Source organism: Plecotus auritus (assembly GCF_963455305.1).
Source record: "Plecotus auritus genome assembly, chromosome: 9".
NCBI lineage: Eukaryota > Metazoa > Chordata > Mammalia > Chiroptera > Vespertilionidae > Plecotus > Plecotus auritus.
In genome coordinates this window covers 138,015,190-138,032,925 of record NC_137783.1, presented here as the reverse complement: position 1 = coordinate 138,032,925, position 17,736 = coordinate 138,015,190, and the positions used below count along the sequence as shown (strand labels likewise).

The 17,736-nt window shown below is 48.9% G+C and overlaps 2 protein-coding genes across 4 annotated transcripts in view; one reads left to right on the top strand and one right to left on the bottom strand.

Moving 5' to 3' along the window:
- Window positions 1-615: 615 nt before the first annotated feature.
- Window positions 616-3,991, bottom strand: LOC308233771 (kinesin-like protein KIF1C; the record flags this gene model as incomplete). The annotated part of the gene is given in 8 exon segments (XM_080640716.1): window positions 616-755; window positions 758-985; window positions 988-1,579; window positions 1,583-1,645; window positions 1,647-3,059; window positions 3,061-3,217; window positions 3,219-3,574; window positions 3,578-3,991. Coding segments are annotated over 8 exon segments (3,363 nt in total).
- An 8,673-nt stretch (window positions 3,992-12,664) lies between these two features.
- Window positions 12,665-17,736, top strand: part of DDB2 (damage specific DNA binding protein 2) — a 19,672-nt gene continuing 14,600 nt past the window's right edge. The window contains exons 1-4 of one of the 3 annotated variants that reach the window (XM_080641085.1): window positions 12,665-12,719; window positions 13,007-13,199; window positions 14,551-14,687; window positions 15,032-15,223. In XM_080641085.1, coding sequence (XP_080497211.1) covers window positions 13,073-13,199; window positions 14,551-14,687; window positions 15,032-15,223 — 456 coding nt within the window. In that variant the 5' untranslated portion in view covers window positions 12,665-12,719; window positions 13,007-13,072. Of the gene's footprint in view, window positions 13,200-14,550; window positions 14,688-15,031; window positions 15,224-17,736 lie in introns of all 3 variants that reach the window. The other 2 variants (XM_080641083.1, XM_080641084.1) reach the window with 2 other exon arrangements.

Here is a 17,736-nt window from a genome sequence, read left to right as displayed (position 1 = left end):
AGTGCTGTCCAAATAGAATCTTTGGCAGCGATGGAAACATTCTGTAACCTTGCTGTCCAATCCTGCAGCCATTGAAATGTGATTAGTGTGACTAAGGAACTGAATTTTAAATTTAATCTAATTTTATTTATTTTTTTTCTGTTTGCTATGCTTTATTGAAGGGCCCCACACCCTCATGGGACCCCAGCCAAACCAGAAACCGGACAGGTCCTCCATTTACAGCAGGAGGCCTAGAAGGGGAGGGGAATGACTTATGATCCCACCACGCCTCCCTGGAAACAGAAACCACCACAGACAGACAGACAAGGGCTGGGGAAGAGAACGTGCCTCACCCTAGGTTCTCTCCCCATCACCCCCACTTGAAAAGAAAGTCAAACACTGGTTACACAGCACCCAGCCCCCCCCCTCATAGCAGCGTTTGTGGGGCTCCCCTCTGCAAGGGGCGGCCCCCAGGCAGCTTCCCATGTCTTCCTCCACTTGGGTTGCTCCTGGCATCTCCGTGCCCTCTTCCTTCCTGCAGCCTCCGGCCCATCACCTGGTCATCCAGCACCTACCCGAACCTTCTCTCGCATCTCTAGGGCTTCCCTGCCCCAAGGCTTGTGGGGAAGCAGCATCTCAGGCATCTTCTCTCCTCCCAGCAAGGGGCCCACCAGGCCCCCTCTGCCCAGGACGTGGCCTCACAGCTGCCCCGCTGTCCTTGAGGTCAGGGGCTGAGCGCTGCCTTTTCATTGGCGGGGGAGTGGTGTGTGGGGGTGAGGCCCTGGGGGCCGTTGGGCCGGGTATGGTTGGGGCTGCTGGGGATAAGAGTTGTGCTTTTTAGGCTGGAAGTGCTGAGGTTCAGGCTGTGCAGCACCCCCTCCCCGGGATCGGCCCCCTCCATCCAGGGAATTCCTGCGGGGACGGTGGGACCTTCGGGGACTTGGGGGCCTGCGGGCAGGGGTGACCACTGGGAGAGTAACCTCCTCAGGGGATTGGGGTGGCGCTGGGCCTCCCCGCTCCCCATCCCTGGCCAGGACTCCCGGTGCTGGGGGTTGCTCTTGAAGGGAAAGCGCCGCTTACAGTCGTGAGGGGGCACAAAGCGGGCTGGGGGCCTGCGCAGCCCCCCACCCCGGCCCCCAGAGGCCTGCAGTCCTTGCAGCCGCAACTGCTCCTGCTTGAGCCAGCGAAGGCGGCCACAACGAAAGGCAGGGTCCTCCTCCATCAGCCGTGACACCCGCTCCCAGCTGGACAGGGGTGGCGAAGTAGGCCGGGCTGAGGGCCCGTGGTCACTGGGGGCTTCCTCCTCTGCTACCTCTGACCCTGGGGGCGTGGCCCAGGTGGCCTCATTGGCTTCTTCATTCTCATCCTCATGATCCTGGGTCAGGGGGATGACCCTCTCCATGCGGAGCATGCGGTCCCACAGGGCCTGCAGCTCCCGGTCCTCCGTGCTGCTGTTCTGCAGCTTCACCTCCTGCAGGATCCCGGTCAGCTTGTCGATGTGCGCCCGAAGGTCCTCCACCTCTGCCCCGCGGGCTCCCTCCTCGCCACCACCACCTCCACCTCCGCTGCCTTCCTCCTCGCCCACTGTGTCCCAGACATCTCAGGCCATGGCCCTCCAGGCCTCCCCGGGACCCTCTGGCTGGCCACAGGTACTACACAGCTCCCGGACACAGCTCCCGCATCTTGAGGGCGGCCAGGGCCTTGATCTCGGCCCGCCCATGGTGGAAGTCAGCCAGGGCCACCTCATAGCAGATCTCCTTTACTGCCTGCATCTTCAGATCAGCCATGGTGGCCCAGCGGGGGTCTTTGCCCTGCAGCCGCCAACGCTGCAGGATCTGATACACCCTGCGTGGGGCTCGGCGCTTGCCACTGCTGGGCAGGCCACAGCGCTTGACGATGGTCTGGACTGTGGTGGGTGGCAGCTGCTCCCTCAAAGAGGAGATGATCCTCCAGCTCTCTTCACAGGAGCGCCTGTCAGAGTCATCCCCACTGTCAGAGTCCACGTACGGTCGCTGCTGCTCCAGCAGAAGGTCAGCCTCTTCCTTCTCTTTCCGGTACTGATTCTCCAGGTCCTGCAGCCTCTTCTCCATCTCCAGTTTGATGTCAATGCCTTGCTGCTCCAGCAGCTCCTTTTGGGCAAAGTTCCAGTCCACGGGCTCAGAGGGTGGTCCTGGGGGTGGGGGAACCCCTTGCTCCTGTTCCAGCCGTGCCTGCTCCGGGTGATTGAAGCGGAAAACATGGTTCTTGCCCATCACAGTCCTATTCCCTGACTTCAGCACCAGTGGCTCAGTCACAAGTTTCCCATTGACATAGGTCTCGGCTCCTTCACAAGGCTCCAGGGTGACCACCACTTCTCCGTCCGGCTGAGGGATGCTCCGGAACACACAGTGCTGCTCCCGAATGAACTTCCCGGTGAGCTTGATGTCCACATCTACCTGGCCAACCCTGGTGATGCCATCTTTGATGTGGTAGAGCAGACATTCTGACATCAGGGGGTCTTCATTCAAGTTCACTAGGTGGGGAGTCTTCTTCAGAGAGAAGACACCCACGGTTCCCCCATCCTCCCGGACAGCCACCCCCATCTCAGCCAGCAATGCTTCTCTCTCCATCCTCAGGACTTCCGTCTTGCGTAGTTTCTCTTCCCAGGTCTCATTCAGTTCAGCTATGATCTTCTCTGTTTCCTGCAGCCTCTCCATGGCCTCCTCAGGCTCAATCTGGGGCTCAGCATTGGGGGAGAATGATGGCTCCAGTTCCCCATTGTGTGTGGGGGGAGATGAGGGTGAAGCAGGGGAAGGGGGAGACGCTATAGCTGGCAGAGCACCTCCAGGGCTCCCCTCATCCACCTTCAGGCCTCCCAGAGCAGAGGCTGAGAGCCCCTGAGCCATCAGCAGTTCCCGCAGCCGCGCCACCTCCTCCTGCAGCTCCGGGATCAGCCGGGCATTAGGGTCCTCATTGATGATGGCATTGCAGCGGATCTGCTTGGTGCGGTCAGCATACCTGAGGGTGCTGAGAGTCTCCTCGTAATTGATGTCTGCGGGGCTCAGGGCTGCAGTCATTGCTGTGTGTGAGTTCCCACCCACCCAAATTCCCCTTGAGTGGCCAGGTGAGCACAGAGTCCCTGTAAGGGACAAAATCCGACTTCCGCTTCTTTGACTGCATATCCGCAAGGGCAGAGATCACCTTCCCTAGAGCAGTCAGGGACTTATTTATATTGGCACCTTCCTTCAGGCGCATCCGCTCCTGAGGAGTCAGCCCGCTCACTTCCAGCAAGGTCCACCAAACTGGTCTTACCAACCTTCTCCGAGTCCAGCCCAGTGAGCTGGCCATGGCAACGCTGTGTGAAGACAACGGTGGAGCCGGCATGGGAACGGCTGCTGGTCTCATTCGTGTTGGTGGCAGCCACAGTCCTCGCCTTATTTCCACAGTCCATGAGGTCGGCAATGTCTGCATAGGAGGCCGCAGCCAATTTAGACAAGTCCTGCACGTAGGGGCCCAGGATGGGGTGCTCCCGGACCCGCAGAGCACCCCGACTCTTGGGGTTCAAGAGGTCGCGTACCCGTTCACAACAGATCTCCATATAGCTCCCCTCCACACACTAGGAGAGCTCAGCGCTCTGGTTCTTACTAACACGAGAGAAGAGGTCTTCACAGAGCTGGGGCACAATGCCCTGCGGCCCTGGCTCTGGCCCCATCATGGTGCAGGATTTCCCAGCCCCGGCCTGCCCATAGGCAAAGATGCACACGTTGTAGCCTTCAAAAACGTGGAGCAGCATCTCTTCTCCCATGTCCCGATATACCTGTTGCTGAGATGCAAACTGGGGGGCCTCAGCCGAAGTGTGTGACCAGTAGGCGTAGTCAAAGGTGAAGCTTTTGGGGCCATCCTTACTTTGTTTCGGATTGATGATGGAGGTGGTGCTGCCCTGCATGCTGACCACACACTTGGCACCCTGGCTGGTCTCACGGGCACTGAAGGGCCGAACCCTCACGGCCACTTTCACTGAGGCACCAGTCATGGCTTCAGATACTCCCACCCTCCTCAGCTGTCGTCCTGGCCCCAGACCAGGGGGGCTGTATCAGTTCTGGCTGCCACCGGCCCTCTTAGGGGGAGCCCCATCCTACGCTTGGGGCCTGGCCAGGCCCGCTGGGGCTGTGGGGGAAACCTTCGAGGCGGCGGGGCTCCTGGGAGTGGCTGGCACAGCGGTGCACAGAGACAAACTTCCCGGGAAACGGGAGACGCGAGCGGGGCGATCCGGGCCGGTTGGGGGCTGCCCTGCCCCTCGCCGGGTGCCCGGGGGCGGCGGGCGGCCGATTCACCAAATTTAATCTAATTTTAATTAACTGAAAATGTAATAGCCACAAGAGGCTAGTGGCAACTGAATTGAACAGTTCTGGTCTAGAATGTTTAGAATATTGAGTTCAGGATTGGGTGGAGGCAGATGGGAGATGAGGCTGGAAAGATAGGTTGGGATGGAATGAATGGTGAAGCTTTGCAAGGTGGGCTGAAGAATGTGGACTTTATCCTACAGGCAGTGGGCAGTGTGGGTGAGAGTGACGAGATAAAAGGTAACTCTGGCAACCCTGCAGAGGGTAGATTAGAGTGGGCAGAGGGCTGAAGGCTGCTGTGTTTCTCTCGGTGGCCTCTGGACATTGCCCCAGCATTCCTGACTGGCAGCTGAATAAAGTATTCTGATTCAACAGCTATGTTTTTAAGATCTCGGGCAACCCCAGAGTTATTGAGAAGGGTTAACCTCCGTGGGGGAGGCTATTTCTGTGTTGGAACGCAGGAAGAACAGCAGATGGATGACATTAGAGTGAAAATGCATAGCAGGTTTCAGAGTGGGGCCTTTAATGAAAGCTTCTCCAGGGTCAGGAATTTGCCTGGAGCAGATTCGTTGGAAGGGCAACTCGGAAATGCCTCTGCATAGCCCAGGTGTACAGGAGGGTTCTGCTCAGGAAGCCTGCCCTGGCTCATGTGGGCCCCTCCCTGGAGTCCACAGGGTCCTCATTCTAGTGGAAAATCCACTCCGTTGTCTGCCGTTCATGGAACACCCACTATGCCAGACACCATGCCTGGTGCTTGGTCCGCAAGGCAAACAAGGCAGACGTGGTCCCTGACTTCATGGAGTTTTCCACTAAAATCAAATTAAGGCCCAAATACATAATTACCCTTTGTGGTAAGTGTTTTAAGGGAAACAGAAACATTCAAAGGACATGGTACTGAGAGAATAATAAAGGGAGCATTAAGAACATGGGAGGATCAGAGAAGACCTTTCTGGAAGTTGAAGCTTCTCTACCCACAAAAGCCCCCAAAACCCAAAAGACAAGTATAAGTCATCTAGGTGAAGAGGGAACCTAAGAGAATATTCTAGTTAGAAGGACTGATGTGTGCAAAGGCCACGACATGGAGATGACCTTCTAGAGAAGAAGGGTAGAGTGGGCAGGGCATGGTGAATGAGAGGGGGAGGTAAGAGGGCCGGGCAGTAACCGAGACACCCCAGGCAGTGTCTTATTCTGAGTGCAGAAATGAAGCAGAAGAGAGACCTCGGTGTGTTTCTGGATGTCGTGTGAGGAATAGATTAGAGCAGGGGGATCAGCAAACTGTGGCCTGGGCCACCTACAAGCTAAGGATCGGTTTTATATTTTTAAACAGTTGAAAAATATCAAAAGGAGAATAATATTTTGATATGCGAAGGTTACAGGAAATTCAAATGTCAGCGTCCCCAAATAAAGTTTTCTTGGGACACTGTCTCGCTTATTTGTTTACAAAGCGTCTACGGCTGCTTTTGCACAGTTGAATAGTTACATCAGACTGTATGGCCCGCAAAGCCTAAAATATTTACGATCAGGCCCTTTACTCTCAACTATGCTGATGCCTGGATTAGAGGGAGATGAATAGCAGGGAGACCAATGAGGAGGTTGCCACAGTCAAAGGTGCAAGAACAAAGTGGCTTTTTCTAGAGTGGTAGCCGTGGAGGTACTCCGTGTAGGGATTGAAGAAGTATGTGGGGAAATCAATAGAACTTGCTGATGAGTTACATGTGGATGCTAAGCGGGGAGAGATATTTCAAAGTGGCTCCCAACCTGAGATCTTGGAGTGGACTCTGGACCAGAGTAAGACATTAGGGGGGCACTTGGCAAAATTTGCATAAAGTTTGTAGATTAGATAGTAGTGTTATTAGTGTTAATATCCTTGCCTTGATAATTGTATTATGCTTGTGTAAGGTGTTACATTTGTGGAATTATGGAAGAGTATATTGAAATTCTTTGTAAGCTTTATGCAACTCTTGGTAAGTCTGAGATTATTTCAAAATGAAAAGTTAAAAAATAAAGATAAATGAAAACAAGGGAAAAATATGACTCCCTGGTTTTTAGCTTGAAGTGCTATTTACTGAGATGGGGGGAATGTGAAAGAGGCAGGGGGAGAAAGGAAGATCAAGACTTCACTCTTGGACACATTAGGTTTGAGATACTGAGGAGATGTCCAAATGATTGTGTCAAGAAGGAGGGGCCAGGTACTATTCTGGACATCATGGATGAGCTCTGAGATGTGAGGGAAGGTGAAAAAACCATGCAACTCAACCTCAGAAAGGCAGCTCTGTGCCTGGGGGGAGGCAGGGCTGGGGTGGCGAAGGGGGGGTGCATGTGTTTGCAGAGTCTGTGGTACACAGGCATTCTGCTTAGCACTTGGTCACCGGAGGCTCTCAACAACCCAGTCCAGTAGGACTTATTCTTCCCAGTTTACAAAGAAGACAACAGGCTCAGGAAGGTGCTAAGATTAGCTCAAACACGCAACTAGGAAGTGGGAATGTGAGGGTGTCTGACCCCAACGCAGTGTGAGATTTTCCCACTTGGTGATGCTGAGCATCCACGGGCTTGGGTTTATTAGTTTCCTAGGGCTGTCGAAATAAATGACCACAAACTGGGTGGCGTAAAACAACAGAAATATCTTCTCTTACAGTTCTGGAGGCCAGAAATCCAAAATCAAAGTGTTGGCAGGGCCATACTCCCTCCCCAAGTCCTTCCTTGTCCTCCTAGCTTCTGGTGGCTCCTGACAGTCTGATGATCTTTGGTATCTCTTGGCTTATAGCCATATCATTTCAATCTCTGCCTCTGTCTTCAGGTCATCTTTATGTCAGTCCGTCTCTTTGTGTCTCATCTTCTTCTGTCTCAATCTTATAAGGACACTTGGCCACTGGATGTAGGGCCAACTCTGATAATGGCAGCTCTGTGCCTGTGGGGAGGCAGGACCCAGGGTGGCGAAGTGGGAGTGCATGCGTTTGCAGAGTCTGTGGTACACAGGCATTCTGCTCAGCTCTCGGGCACCTGAGCCTCTCAACATCTCAATCCAGTAGGACTTACTCTTCCCAGTTTACAAAGAAGGCAACAGGCTCCCATCTTAAAATCCTTAACTACATCTGCAAAGATCTTTTCTAAATAAAGTAACATTCACAGGTTCCGGCGATTAGGAGGTCACTACATCTTTTCAGGGACCACCATTCAACTCATGGCACTGGACTGGAGAGGGCTACAGCGGTTAGCCTTGGGAATCTAGTAAAGTACTTCCTGAACTTGAAAAGCAGGCTGACTTTCAGAGTTTCTCTTCATCCAGTTTCACAAATGCGTCTCTTTGCAGAATGGATCAGCAGCCTACATGCTGCCAACACCAATGTGGCTTGGATTTCTAGATGGCCTATAATTATGACAAAACTCTCAGACTCTGAGGCCTAATGACACAGGGATAGTCAAGCACAAAGGGTAGCATACAGTAAGTGTGTCTGGGAGGATGCCCACTCAGAGTTTTGAGTATTGGGAAGGATGCGTGGAGATTGTACCAAGATTACCCGCCCCCGCCCCCTCTCCCAAGGCTATTGGCTTCACCAGTAAGAACCACAGTTACCCAGGCAGCTCACTGCCTTCTTCTACAGGGACAAACTTAGCTGGGGTTCCTTGGGCAAGTTTTTTGTCACAGGCTTTTAGAGTTAACATGTCATAGTAGGCACAGGAGCCAAAACAGGGCCGTGAAGAGGGGAGTGGGAAGGAATGCAAATGTAGTTCTCCCAGTCCCACTAGCATATGACCCACCCACACGTAGGGAACTGGCTTGGCTGTCACACAGAGGGAACCATTTTTATTTCTGTCACTTGGGATTCCTGCAGTCCTGGAACAGCCCTCTGGCATCAGAAGAGTAAGGAGAAGGCACTGCCAGAACTCAAACCCTGGTTTCTGACTCTTTGATTCCTGATTCTCTGGTCTCTGTTCTTTCCATGATGGTTATCTGACTGGCGAGAACAGCGGAGAGCTTCTTCACTACCTTTATTAGACCTTATCAGTAAATAACGTACCACAAGGAGATAATATAACTTCTATTTGTGGAACACTTTACAGTTTGCAGAGCACTTTCATGTATAGTATTTCAGCACTCTGGCAGTTGCCCTGAAAATCTGGCTGCCTGGAGAAGTTTCCTGGCATCCTGGACCTACGGTATTCCAGGACAGGATGCTAATTTAGTGTGGAGATGGTGCCTCTTCCCCCATGGTAGACAGAAGGCAGGTTTTTTGGTAATTACACAGCTGTCTGACACTTCCAAAGCTACCCCAAATTGTATTTTTGAAAATGAGTGCTATTCCCAGAGGGTGGGAGCCATGCCCTCATTTAGCATTATTACAAATTTATTTATATTGGGCACTTATATATGTATTGGCGATGCCAAGCAGCAAGGACTCTGAATGCTGTATTCAGTCTGTTTCCAATCCTTTAGGAGGAATTTCAACTTCAGTTCCCTGCAAGCTCTGCAGAATCCTTGAGGCTGTCATTTGCAAACCACTGGATGCAGTAACTCTGTGTGAGAAGCCTGCACACACCATCCACGTGGATTATAGGTGGTTTTGCAGTCTCAGCAGAATGTTTGGATCCACAGACAGCTTGGTCAGAATCAGAGTCATGTATCAGCCTGCACCAGGAAAATGGTTCCTACTAGATGGAAATTTCCCGCAGGGAGGCCAGAGTTCAAAGCGGTCACTGGTTTCTGTCGCTTTAACAGCAAGTCACAGGATCACAGATTTTTTAAAAAATATATTTTATTGATTTTTTACAGAGAGGAAGGGAGAGGGATAGAGAGTTAGAAACATCGATGAGCTGCCTCCTGCACACTCTCCACTGGGTATGTGCCCACAACCAAGGTACATGCCCCTGACCGGAATTGAACCCGGGACCTTTGAGTCCGAAGGCCAACGCTCTATCCACTGAGCCAAACCGGTCAGGGCAGGATCACAGATTTTAAAGCTGAAAGAGATCTGAGCCACCTCGTTCCTCTCTGTGATTTTATGATGAGGAAACTCAGGCATAGAAAAGTGAAATAATGAACCCAAGATCACATAGTCTAAGAACAATGCTCTTATACCACTGTGTTATATCATTTGTTCCAGATAAAACACCTAAGCCATGTATTGTTTTGCTGATCAAAAAAACTGGCATTGTTTGGGGTCATGCTCATGGTCTGCCCAGCTTCCAGTGTGAACACGAGACCTTTATTTGCTATCACCAGCAACTTTTGAATGAGTTGCCTTGTGATGCCTTATGTCAAAGGTTGTGTCACAGACAGGACCAAAACATCTATAAATGGGGTTGCATGGCACAGCCTCTCAATGGCATGAAACCAGAGCAATGCTGCACCATTCACCTCATTATCTGATTAGCAGCATAAAAAAATATGTATTAAATGCTTTTGTCCACCCTGCACCTGATGGCTCACCAGATGGGAATGAATAACATCAAGCCGCTAGACAGTTATTTTCTGGGGGAAGCAAAGCAAAACCCAGGGTAAGAATGCCCCAAAGCACAACCTGAAACAAAGGTCTTTCCTAGCAGGTGAGGAAGGTTTCCACTGGCCACATGTAGTTTGTTTAGTCCACCAGGGAAAACTCCCCAATCCTAAAAACAGATTCTGGGGAAACCGAGCATTAAGCAGGGCATTTCCTTTGCTCATGAATCCATCATGGCTAACTATTGCCTCCATGCCTTTCCATTTCTCCCTCCCCTCTCTCCTTCGTCAGTCTCTCAAGATTCAGTTTAAGTGTTGCCTCCTCAGGGAAGACTTCCTTGACACTGTCCCTTCTTTACGCCACTCCAAGCTTAAAGTGACTTTTCTCTCTGCCCCCTAGCCCACCAAAACCCAAAGCTCCCTCTCTCACTAAGCTTGTCACACTCTATGGTAGTTGTGACACAGTAGGCAGTCAGACAGGCATGAGCAGAGTAGGAGCAATGGGCCAATTACAGAAAGTCACCAGGGCTGAAAGCCCCCAGGTGCCTAGCAACGGACAATTGCATATCATTGATCAAGCAATTTGTCTCCCTGACCGTTCATATCGATGGTCATGAGGTTCGGATCTTCCCTTAACTTTTCCTCCCCTGGCATGATACTAGTCATGCCATTGAGTCCCTTAGAGGAGGAAGTAGGGGGCTAGAAAGTAGGACTCCCGTACAAGCCCTTGCATGACCCCTTCCTTAAGCATTAAGCCCTCAGTACAATGAGGGTCTGACCTGCATCAAAAAATCTTAAGAACGAAGCTTTGGGTCTGTTGACGACAGAGTTTTGGTCAAACTAGAGATAACATCTAGGCCTCACTTGTGTTTCAGCTCCAGGCCCAGAAAAACAGCAAGGCCAGCCAGGGTGACGCCATGGCTGACATCAGGACCAGCTGTGATGACTATCAGTGCAGACTATGACCTTGAGGGGACACACCTGAAAAGTTGATGAATATTTGATTGAGATACTCCCCTGAAATCCCCACCTTTGGAAAGCAGATAAAAATCCTCAAAGAATTCAGTGCTCTCCCTCCCAAGCCTGAGCATGTCCTCACTTTTCCTCCTCTCTTTCCCCCAGATAGGTTTTCTTTGCCTTTTTCTTCTAAGCTCCAAGCGCCCTTCTTTTACTTCTGTAACTTGTTTTCTGAGCCCATACAGCCCAGCTGGCTCACTTCTTCCACAGCTCACTTGTTCTACCTCTGTGACTTTCCAAATAAACTTTTGCTTGTATTTGAGTCTTGGCTCTGAATTCTTTCTCAGCTAAAATTCAAGGACCATGGTCTAACATCTGGTGCCATTCACCATTAACAATTGTAGGTTTACCTGTCTGTTAAAAGGCACAATCTATGGGGGCAAAGAGCATTTTTCATTTTAGCATTCTCTTTGACTGATATAGTGCCAGGAACAGAGTAGGGGTTTTTTTGTTTGTTGTTGTTTTTTTTTTACAGAGAGGATGGAAGAGTGATAGTCAGAAACATCGATGAGAGAGAAACATCGATCAGCTGCCTCTTGCACACCTCCTACTGGGAATGTGCCCGCAACCAAGTTACATGCCCTTGACCGGAATCGAACCTGGGACCTTTCAGTCCGCAGGCTGACGCTCTATCCACTGAGCCAAACCGGTTTTGGCCCGAGTAGGTTTTTGATGTCAGTAGAATGAATGAAATTTGAATTCTTCTGCCTGCCATTCAACTTCCCCCTTTATTGGCCTTTCTTACTTTGCACAGATTCTCAATGTGATCAATTTTCTCCTCTATAGGCTGTCTCCGACCCTATTCATAAATACCAATGCCCTCAAGCCAAACACCATTAGGGACACTCCTGTACACAGTTGAACTTAGAATTTACTGCTTATTGAAACAGAGGATACCTACCATGGGGATTCTCTTCTCCTTCCCCCAGCCAACTCCTTGAAATTCCAATTTCCCTGTGAGACTTTCTTAAATACTTCTTTCTCCATTCGATTATTTTCTGATTGCATCTAAAAAGTATTGGTTGGCATGCCACAATTTAGTATTCAACTGTGTTCTGTCTTGAATTGTTTGACTTGTTTCACAAGTATTTTTCTTCTCTTCTCCGTATGTTGTAAACCTTTTAGGGGCCTAGTCACCTCTTATGTTTCAGTGTCCCCCAGAAATGAACACCCTACTGAGGTGAAACTAAAGGCTAGTCTGAGTAAAGGGGGCCATGTTGCTTTTGTAACAGAGCTCTGAAAACACAGCTACAAGCCATCAGGGGAGAGGAAACCAACTTGCCCTGCTGGTGGTTTATCTTCCCATCAAAACAGCACTTTCCAATTTTTCTTCTGGAGCATTCATTCCTTTCCAAAAGTAATATTTTGAAATGTCTTCCATCCCTACTTGTCCTTCAGTGCAGGCTCTACCGTTAATGCATTTGTCTCCTCTCACCTTATCAAAGCGCCTGGCACCAGGCTTAGCGGGTGGAAGGAAAGGTCCAGCAGTCCCAGACTAACCCCAGCTCCAACCTGGCTCGTCGCAGAAAGTGGGGTGCATCCAAACTGTCTCCTCTTGGGCCAGGCGGGACCCTCTAAGGCTCACTGCCTTGGCATTTGGCTGAAGTCAGGACATAAGACCTCTAAGCCGGGTTGGCCAGCACGCCCTCCAGCGGATCATTGCCCCAGCTGCTCCCCAGGCGGACACTCCGCAGGTTTGGAGAAAGTTGCGCATTTCAACCACTCTCCACAGGAAAACTGATCCCACTCAGCTGGAGGAATATAAGTACTCCACACCGATCCGCAGGGAAGTCGCTAGTTTTCTACAAAGCCGCCTTTCTCCTGTACGGATCAGCCAATGGCAAAGCCCGAGCGGCGTGACCACCAATTAAAAGATAGAGAAGGCGGAGCCTAATCTTTGATTGACATGTGGTCGTCTGAGGACCCGCGGAGGCCTGGCAGCGTCGCGTCCGAAGAGGCTTCAGGTTGGGTGGCCTAGCCCTGGCGGCCATCTTTATTTCTGGGAAGTCCGCGGGCTGGAATAGATCGGAGCCAATACGTAGGCGATATCCCATTTCTTTAGGAGCCAAGAGCCCCACCCCTCACACACTTCCCATCTCTCCGCGCGCGCCCCCAACTTCCCGGGAGAGGCCGAGAAGGGCGGGGCCGGAACTACAAGGTAGTTGGAAGTCGGGAGCCTGTTAGGCGGGAAGTTGGCTTGTTTGGCGGGAAGTTGGACCAGTTCCCTGCTCCCCACCCTTTTTCTCCCCAGAGTCTTCTCTGTCTTCCCTCCATAATCTCTGCGTACGGCATAGTACCGCTTTGCACGGAGGACGCGATGGCCCCCAAGAAACGCCCAGAAACCCGGAAGCCCTTCGAGATGGTTTTGTGCCCCAAGAGCAAGAAGAGAAGAAGCCCCCGAGAGCTGGAGCCCGAGGCCAAGAAGCTCTGTGTGAAGGGCCCCGGTACTGCGCGCCTGCTGCTTTAATCATTCCGCCGTTTGGGGTTCTCACGCAGGAGGCTGGAGCGGGGGATGGGGGCTTCTAGGTTGCTGAGGCTGTCCAAAGTGTCAGATGCCTCAAGCTGTGCATCTGCAGATCCTTTGACACCATAGAGTTTGGGCTTAACCTCCCTCCGGTGGCAAAAAGAGGCAGATGAGTTCCATTACATAAGACAAACAGACTTTTCAAATTCCTTCTTTGTACCAGGATTTTTTAAAAGATATTTTTTATTGATTTTTTTTTTTTTTTTTTTTTTTTTTTTTTTTTTTTTACAGAGAGGAAGGCAGAGGGATAGAGAGAAACATCAATCAGCTGCCTCCTGCACACTCCCTACTGGGGATGTGCCCGCAACCAAGGTACATGCCCTTGACCGGAATCAAACCTGGGACCCTTCAGTCCGCAGGCCGGCGCTCTATCCACTGAGCCAAACCGGTTAGGGCTGTACCAGGATTTTGACACACAGGACTGCTTAAAATAATCCCCCCTTACCTGGTGATATGTGTAGCTGTAGGTCCTTAGTTTTAGCTGTGAGAGCCCTCAATTTCCTTAGAAAGCACTTTCTGTGAGGTTTGTTGGGGATTGAACCTAGGGCTATAAGGAGAGTGGGGGAACTCAAAAACTGGAGCAGGGGGTTGTTGATGAAGTGGGTTTTTTTTGTTTTGTTTTGTTTTTGTCCACGAGAAAAAAAGAATTGGTTGTCAAGAGGCAGGATTCATAGAGATCAGATTCTCAAATACATCTTGATAATCCAGGGTTGCTTTGTTCCTGGTCTCAGTGGATCTCCCTCTCCCAAAGTAGCCTAGTTACTTTAGAGCCATGTCAGATGTGCTAGATCCTACTGGTTTCCTTAACAGATTGGACTTGGGCCAACAACTAGTTCCCTCTACATTATTTTAATATAGGATTTAAAGACACTTCTTTCCCTAAATAGTCATTTCTGTGCTGTAGAAAAATTATTACATAATTTTTTATTACGCAATCTATGTGATTTTAAAACCTTATCACGAGTTTTCCAAACCAAACTAGGAAGAGTTCTGCATATACTTTATTTTTGTTTCTTTGGCTCAGTTCTCAGAAACCCTGCAAAATCACATTTGGTGTCATTTCAGAGTTACTATTCTGGGGAAGGGGGCGAATCCCTATTCACTATTTATTTCTTGCGCTGGGTGAGACTGAGCAAACCATGGAAAGGCCTTAGGAGGTGATGGGAGAGATTGGCTATGCCAAATGAAACAAGGCTTTCTTTCCGGGATTTCAGCAAAAAACCTTTCTTCATTAAGATTGGAGAGGAAAATATCTATGTTATACTTGGCAGGTTGTAGCAGAAGATTTGACTCAGGCTGCCTTTGGGAGAGGTTGACTAGCTTGCAGGTCCCACCACAATGCAGGAGCATCGTCAGGGCCCTCCATCACCATAAGCTGGGCAGAACTGCCTGGCCATCACTACAGAAGGTGAGGCATTTCCTGGCTGAATGAAGTGCACAAGGGTTTGCATGGTGCTTTTTTACAACTGGATGCTTAAAAATTAGATGCTGAGTTGGTTCACCGGGTGATCATATTACCCTTACCTTGGTGTCTGGCCTATATGTAAAGGTCCCAGCTGGAATGTACACTGCCTCTTGCTTTCCAAGATTAGTTCATGCATATTTCAAATATTTTCACGCACAGAGCCAGGCAGTTAGTTTTCCTTTGGTGGGAGGACTTGGCCCTAGGGCTCATCTATGGAGGCAGAGATTGGCAGCTTACATAGGACTTGGATTTTAATTCAACTTAATTCTTTTCTCTCTCTCGCTCAGGGTCTCCAGCAGTCCTTTTTGCACTCTCTGGCTTCTTACCGGATATTCCAAAAGGCTGCCCCTTTTGACAGGAGGGCCACATCCTTGACATGGCACCCAACTCACCCCAGCACCCTGGCCGTGGGTTCCAAAGGGGGAGATATCATGCTCTGGAACTTGGGCATAAAGGACAAACCCACCTTCATTAAAGGGGTGAGCAGTCCCTGTGCCAGATAACTGTGCTGAAGAAGTGTTGAAGGAATGAAAAGTCAACCAGTGAAAAAGGAAATGATTGGCATCAAAAGTAACTGTGGGTATTTTCAAACAAGTAAATGATGATACTCAAATTTTTATTGAGTGCCTGCCCTTAAAATATTAGAAGGTATAAAATACTGATCACCCTCTAGTACAGTGGTTCTCAACCTTTCTAATACCGCGACCCTTTAATACAGTTCCTCATGTTGTGGTGACCTCCAACCATAAAATTATTTTCGTTGCTACTTCATAACTGTAATTTTGCTACTGTTAATGAATCGTAATGTAAATATCTGTGTTTTCCGATGATCTTAGGCGACCCTGCTAGCGGTTCTCAACCTTTCTAATGTCGCGACCCACAGGTTGAGAACCGCTAGCAGGGTTGCCTAAGACCATCGGAAAACACATGTTTACATTACGATTCATTAACAGTAGCAAAATTACAGTTATGAAGTAGCAACGAAAATAATTTTATGGTTGGGGGTCACCACAACATGAACTGTATTAAAGGGTCGAGGCATTAGAAAGGTTGAGAACCACTGCTCTAGTAAGTCATCACATAGAATAGAATCTAAGCCTCTTAATAACTCTTGACCTCATCTTGTACTGCTCTATTTCCTCACTTCCTATACTTTAGCCACACTGGCTATTTCTGTTCCTGAAACTGGGTCTTGGCATTTGCTGTTCCCATTGGCTGGAGTACTCTTTCTCATGGTCTCCTGGCTGATTCTCCCTTATTATTCAGGTCTGAGCTCAATACACTTCTTCAAAGAGTACTCTGTCTAAAGTAGCCTCCATGCCATCCAATCACTCCATATCTCCCTGCTTCACTTTTCCCCCATGATGTTTATTAATATCTGAAATATGTTGCCTATTTATTAACTTTGCCCACTGGAAAGTAAGCTCCACAATGGCAGGGATCTTGTCTTTCTGGTCCACCTCTTTGTCCCCAGTGCTTAGAATGATGTTTGGCCTAGAGTAGCTGCTTTATATTTGTTGAATGAATGAGGGGCTTGACATGTAGCTGGGTAGATAGGATGTAGACATACACAATAACTAGTACTACAGCTGCTAAATGCTATTGAACATGAGAGAAGGAAGAACCTCTCTCAAATTAGGGTCTATAGAGAAGACTTCATGGTCGAGTGAAGAGTGAGGAAGAACAATATTTACATAAATGGAGATGAAAGGAGGAAAGGCAGAGTGTGTTTGGGACAAGGTTTGGGATAGAGTTTTTCAGGGATGGTCTTAATCATGCTGGTATTTATCATGTCACTGAGAGGTGGGGGTGTTGGCCCTTCCACCAAAGAGAAGACCCTTAGCTTGCCCAGCTGGATTCTGGGCTGCACTATGAAAAGTGATGCTCTGGTTTAGAGCAAAAAACACAAACTCACATGACTAAAGAAGCTAAACAGATAAAAGAATGATGTTAGGTGGTAGGGTCAGTGATAAACTGGAGATGGTTGACATGTAAGAATCTAGGTCCCATAGTATCAGGTCTGATTTTTTTTAGGAGCCTGAAGTCCTGGTTATTTACATGAAATGTTCTGATATTTTTAAATTGTGGTGAAATACATACAACAATATTTAGCATTTAACCATTTTTAAATGCATAGTTTAGTGGCATTAAGTATATTCACTTTCTCCAGAACTTTTTATCTTTAAATCTGAAACTCTATACCCATTAAACACTCTCCATTCTTCCATCCCCCAGCCCCTGGCAACCAGCATTCTACTTTCTGGCTCTATGATTTTGACTATTCTGAGTATGTCATATAAGTGAAATCATACAATATTTATCCTTTTGCGACTGGCTTACCTAACTAGCATGATGTCCTCAAGGTTCGTCTATGTTGCAGTATGTGTCAGAATTTCCTTCCTTTTAAAGGCTGAATAATATTCTACTGTATGTGTTTACCACATTTAGCTTATCTGTTCATCTGTCAATGGACACTTGGATTGCTCCCATATTTTAGCTATTGTGAATAATGCAGCTATGCATGGGGGTGTACAAATACCTCTTTTGAGTCCCTGCTTTCAGTTCTTTTGGGTATATACCCAGGAGTGGAATTACTGAATCATACGGTAACTCTATTTTTAATTTTTTGAGGAACTGCCATACTGTTAAAAATTGTGACAGCACCATTTTATATTTCCACCAATAGTACACAAGGGTTTCAATTTAAAACATCCTGATTTTTCATGTTAGGAACCACATAAAATTAAGCATGCTCTGTTGCTAAACAAAACACATCTGTGAACTGAATTCCTCTTCAGCTCACCATTTTCCATCTCTGATTTGGAGATAGAAGAGGTCAAGGATAAATCCAGAATGAATTCTCTTAAGTGAAGAGTTAAAGCAGTCCATCGGAAACAGCCAGGTTAGACAGGCTTGGGAGATTAGGATGCAAGGTATGAAATGGATGTTGAAGAAAACAGGTGTCCAAAGTCAGAAGAAAGGCAGCCGGCAG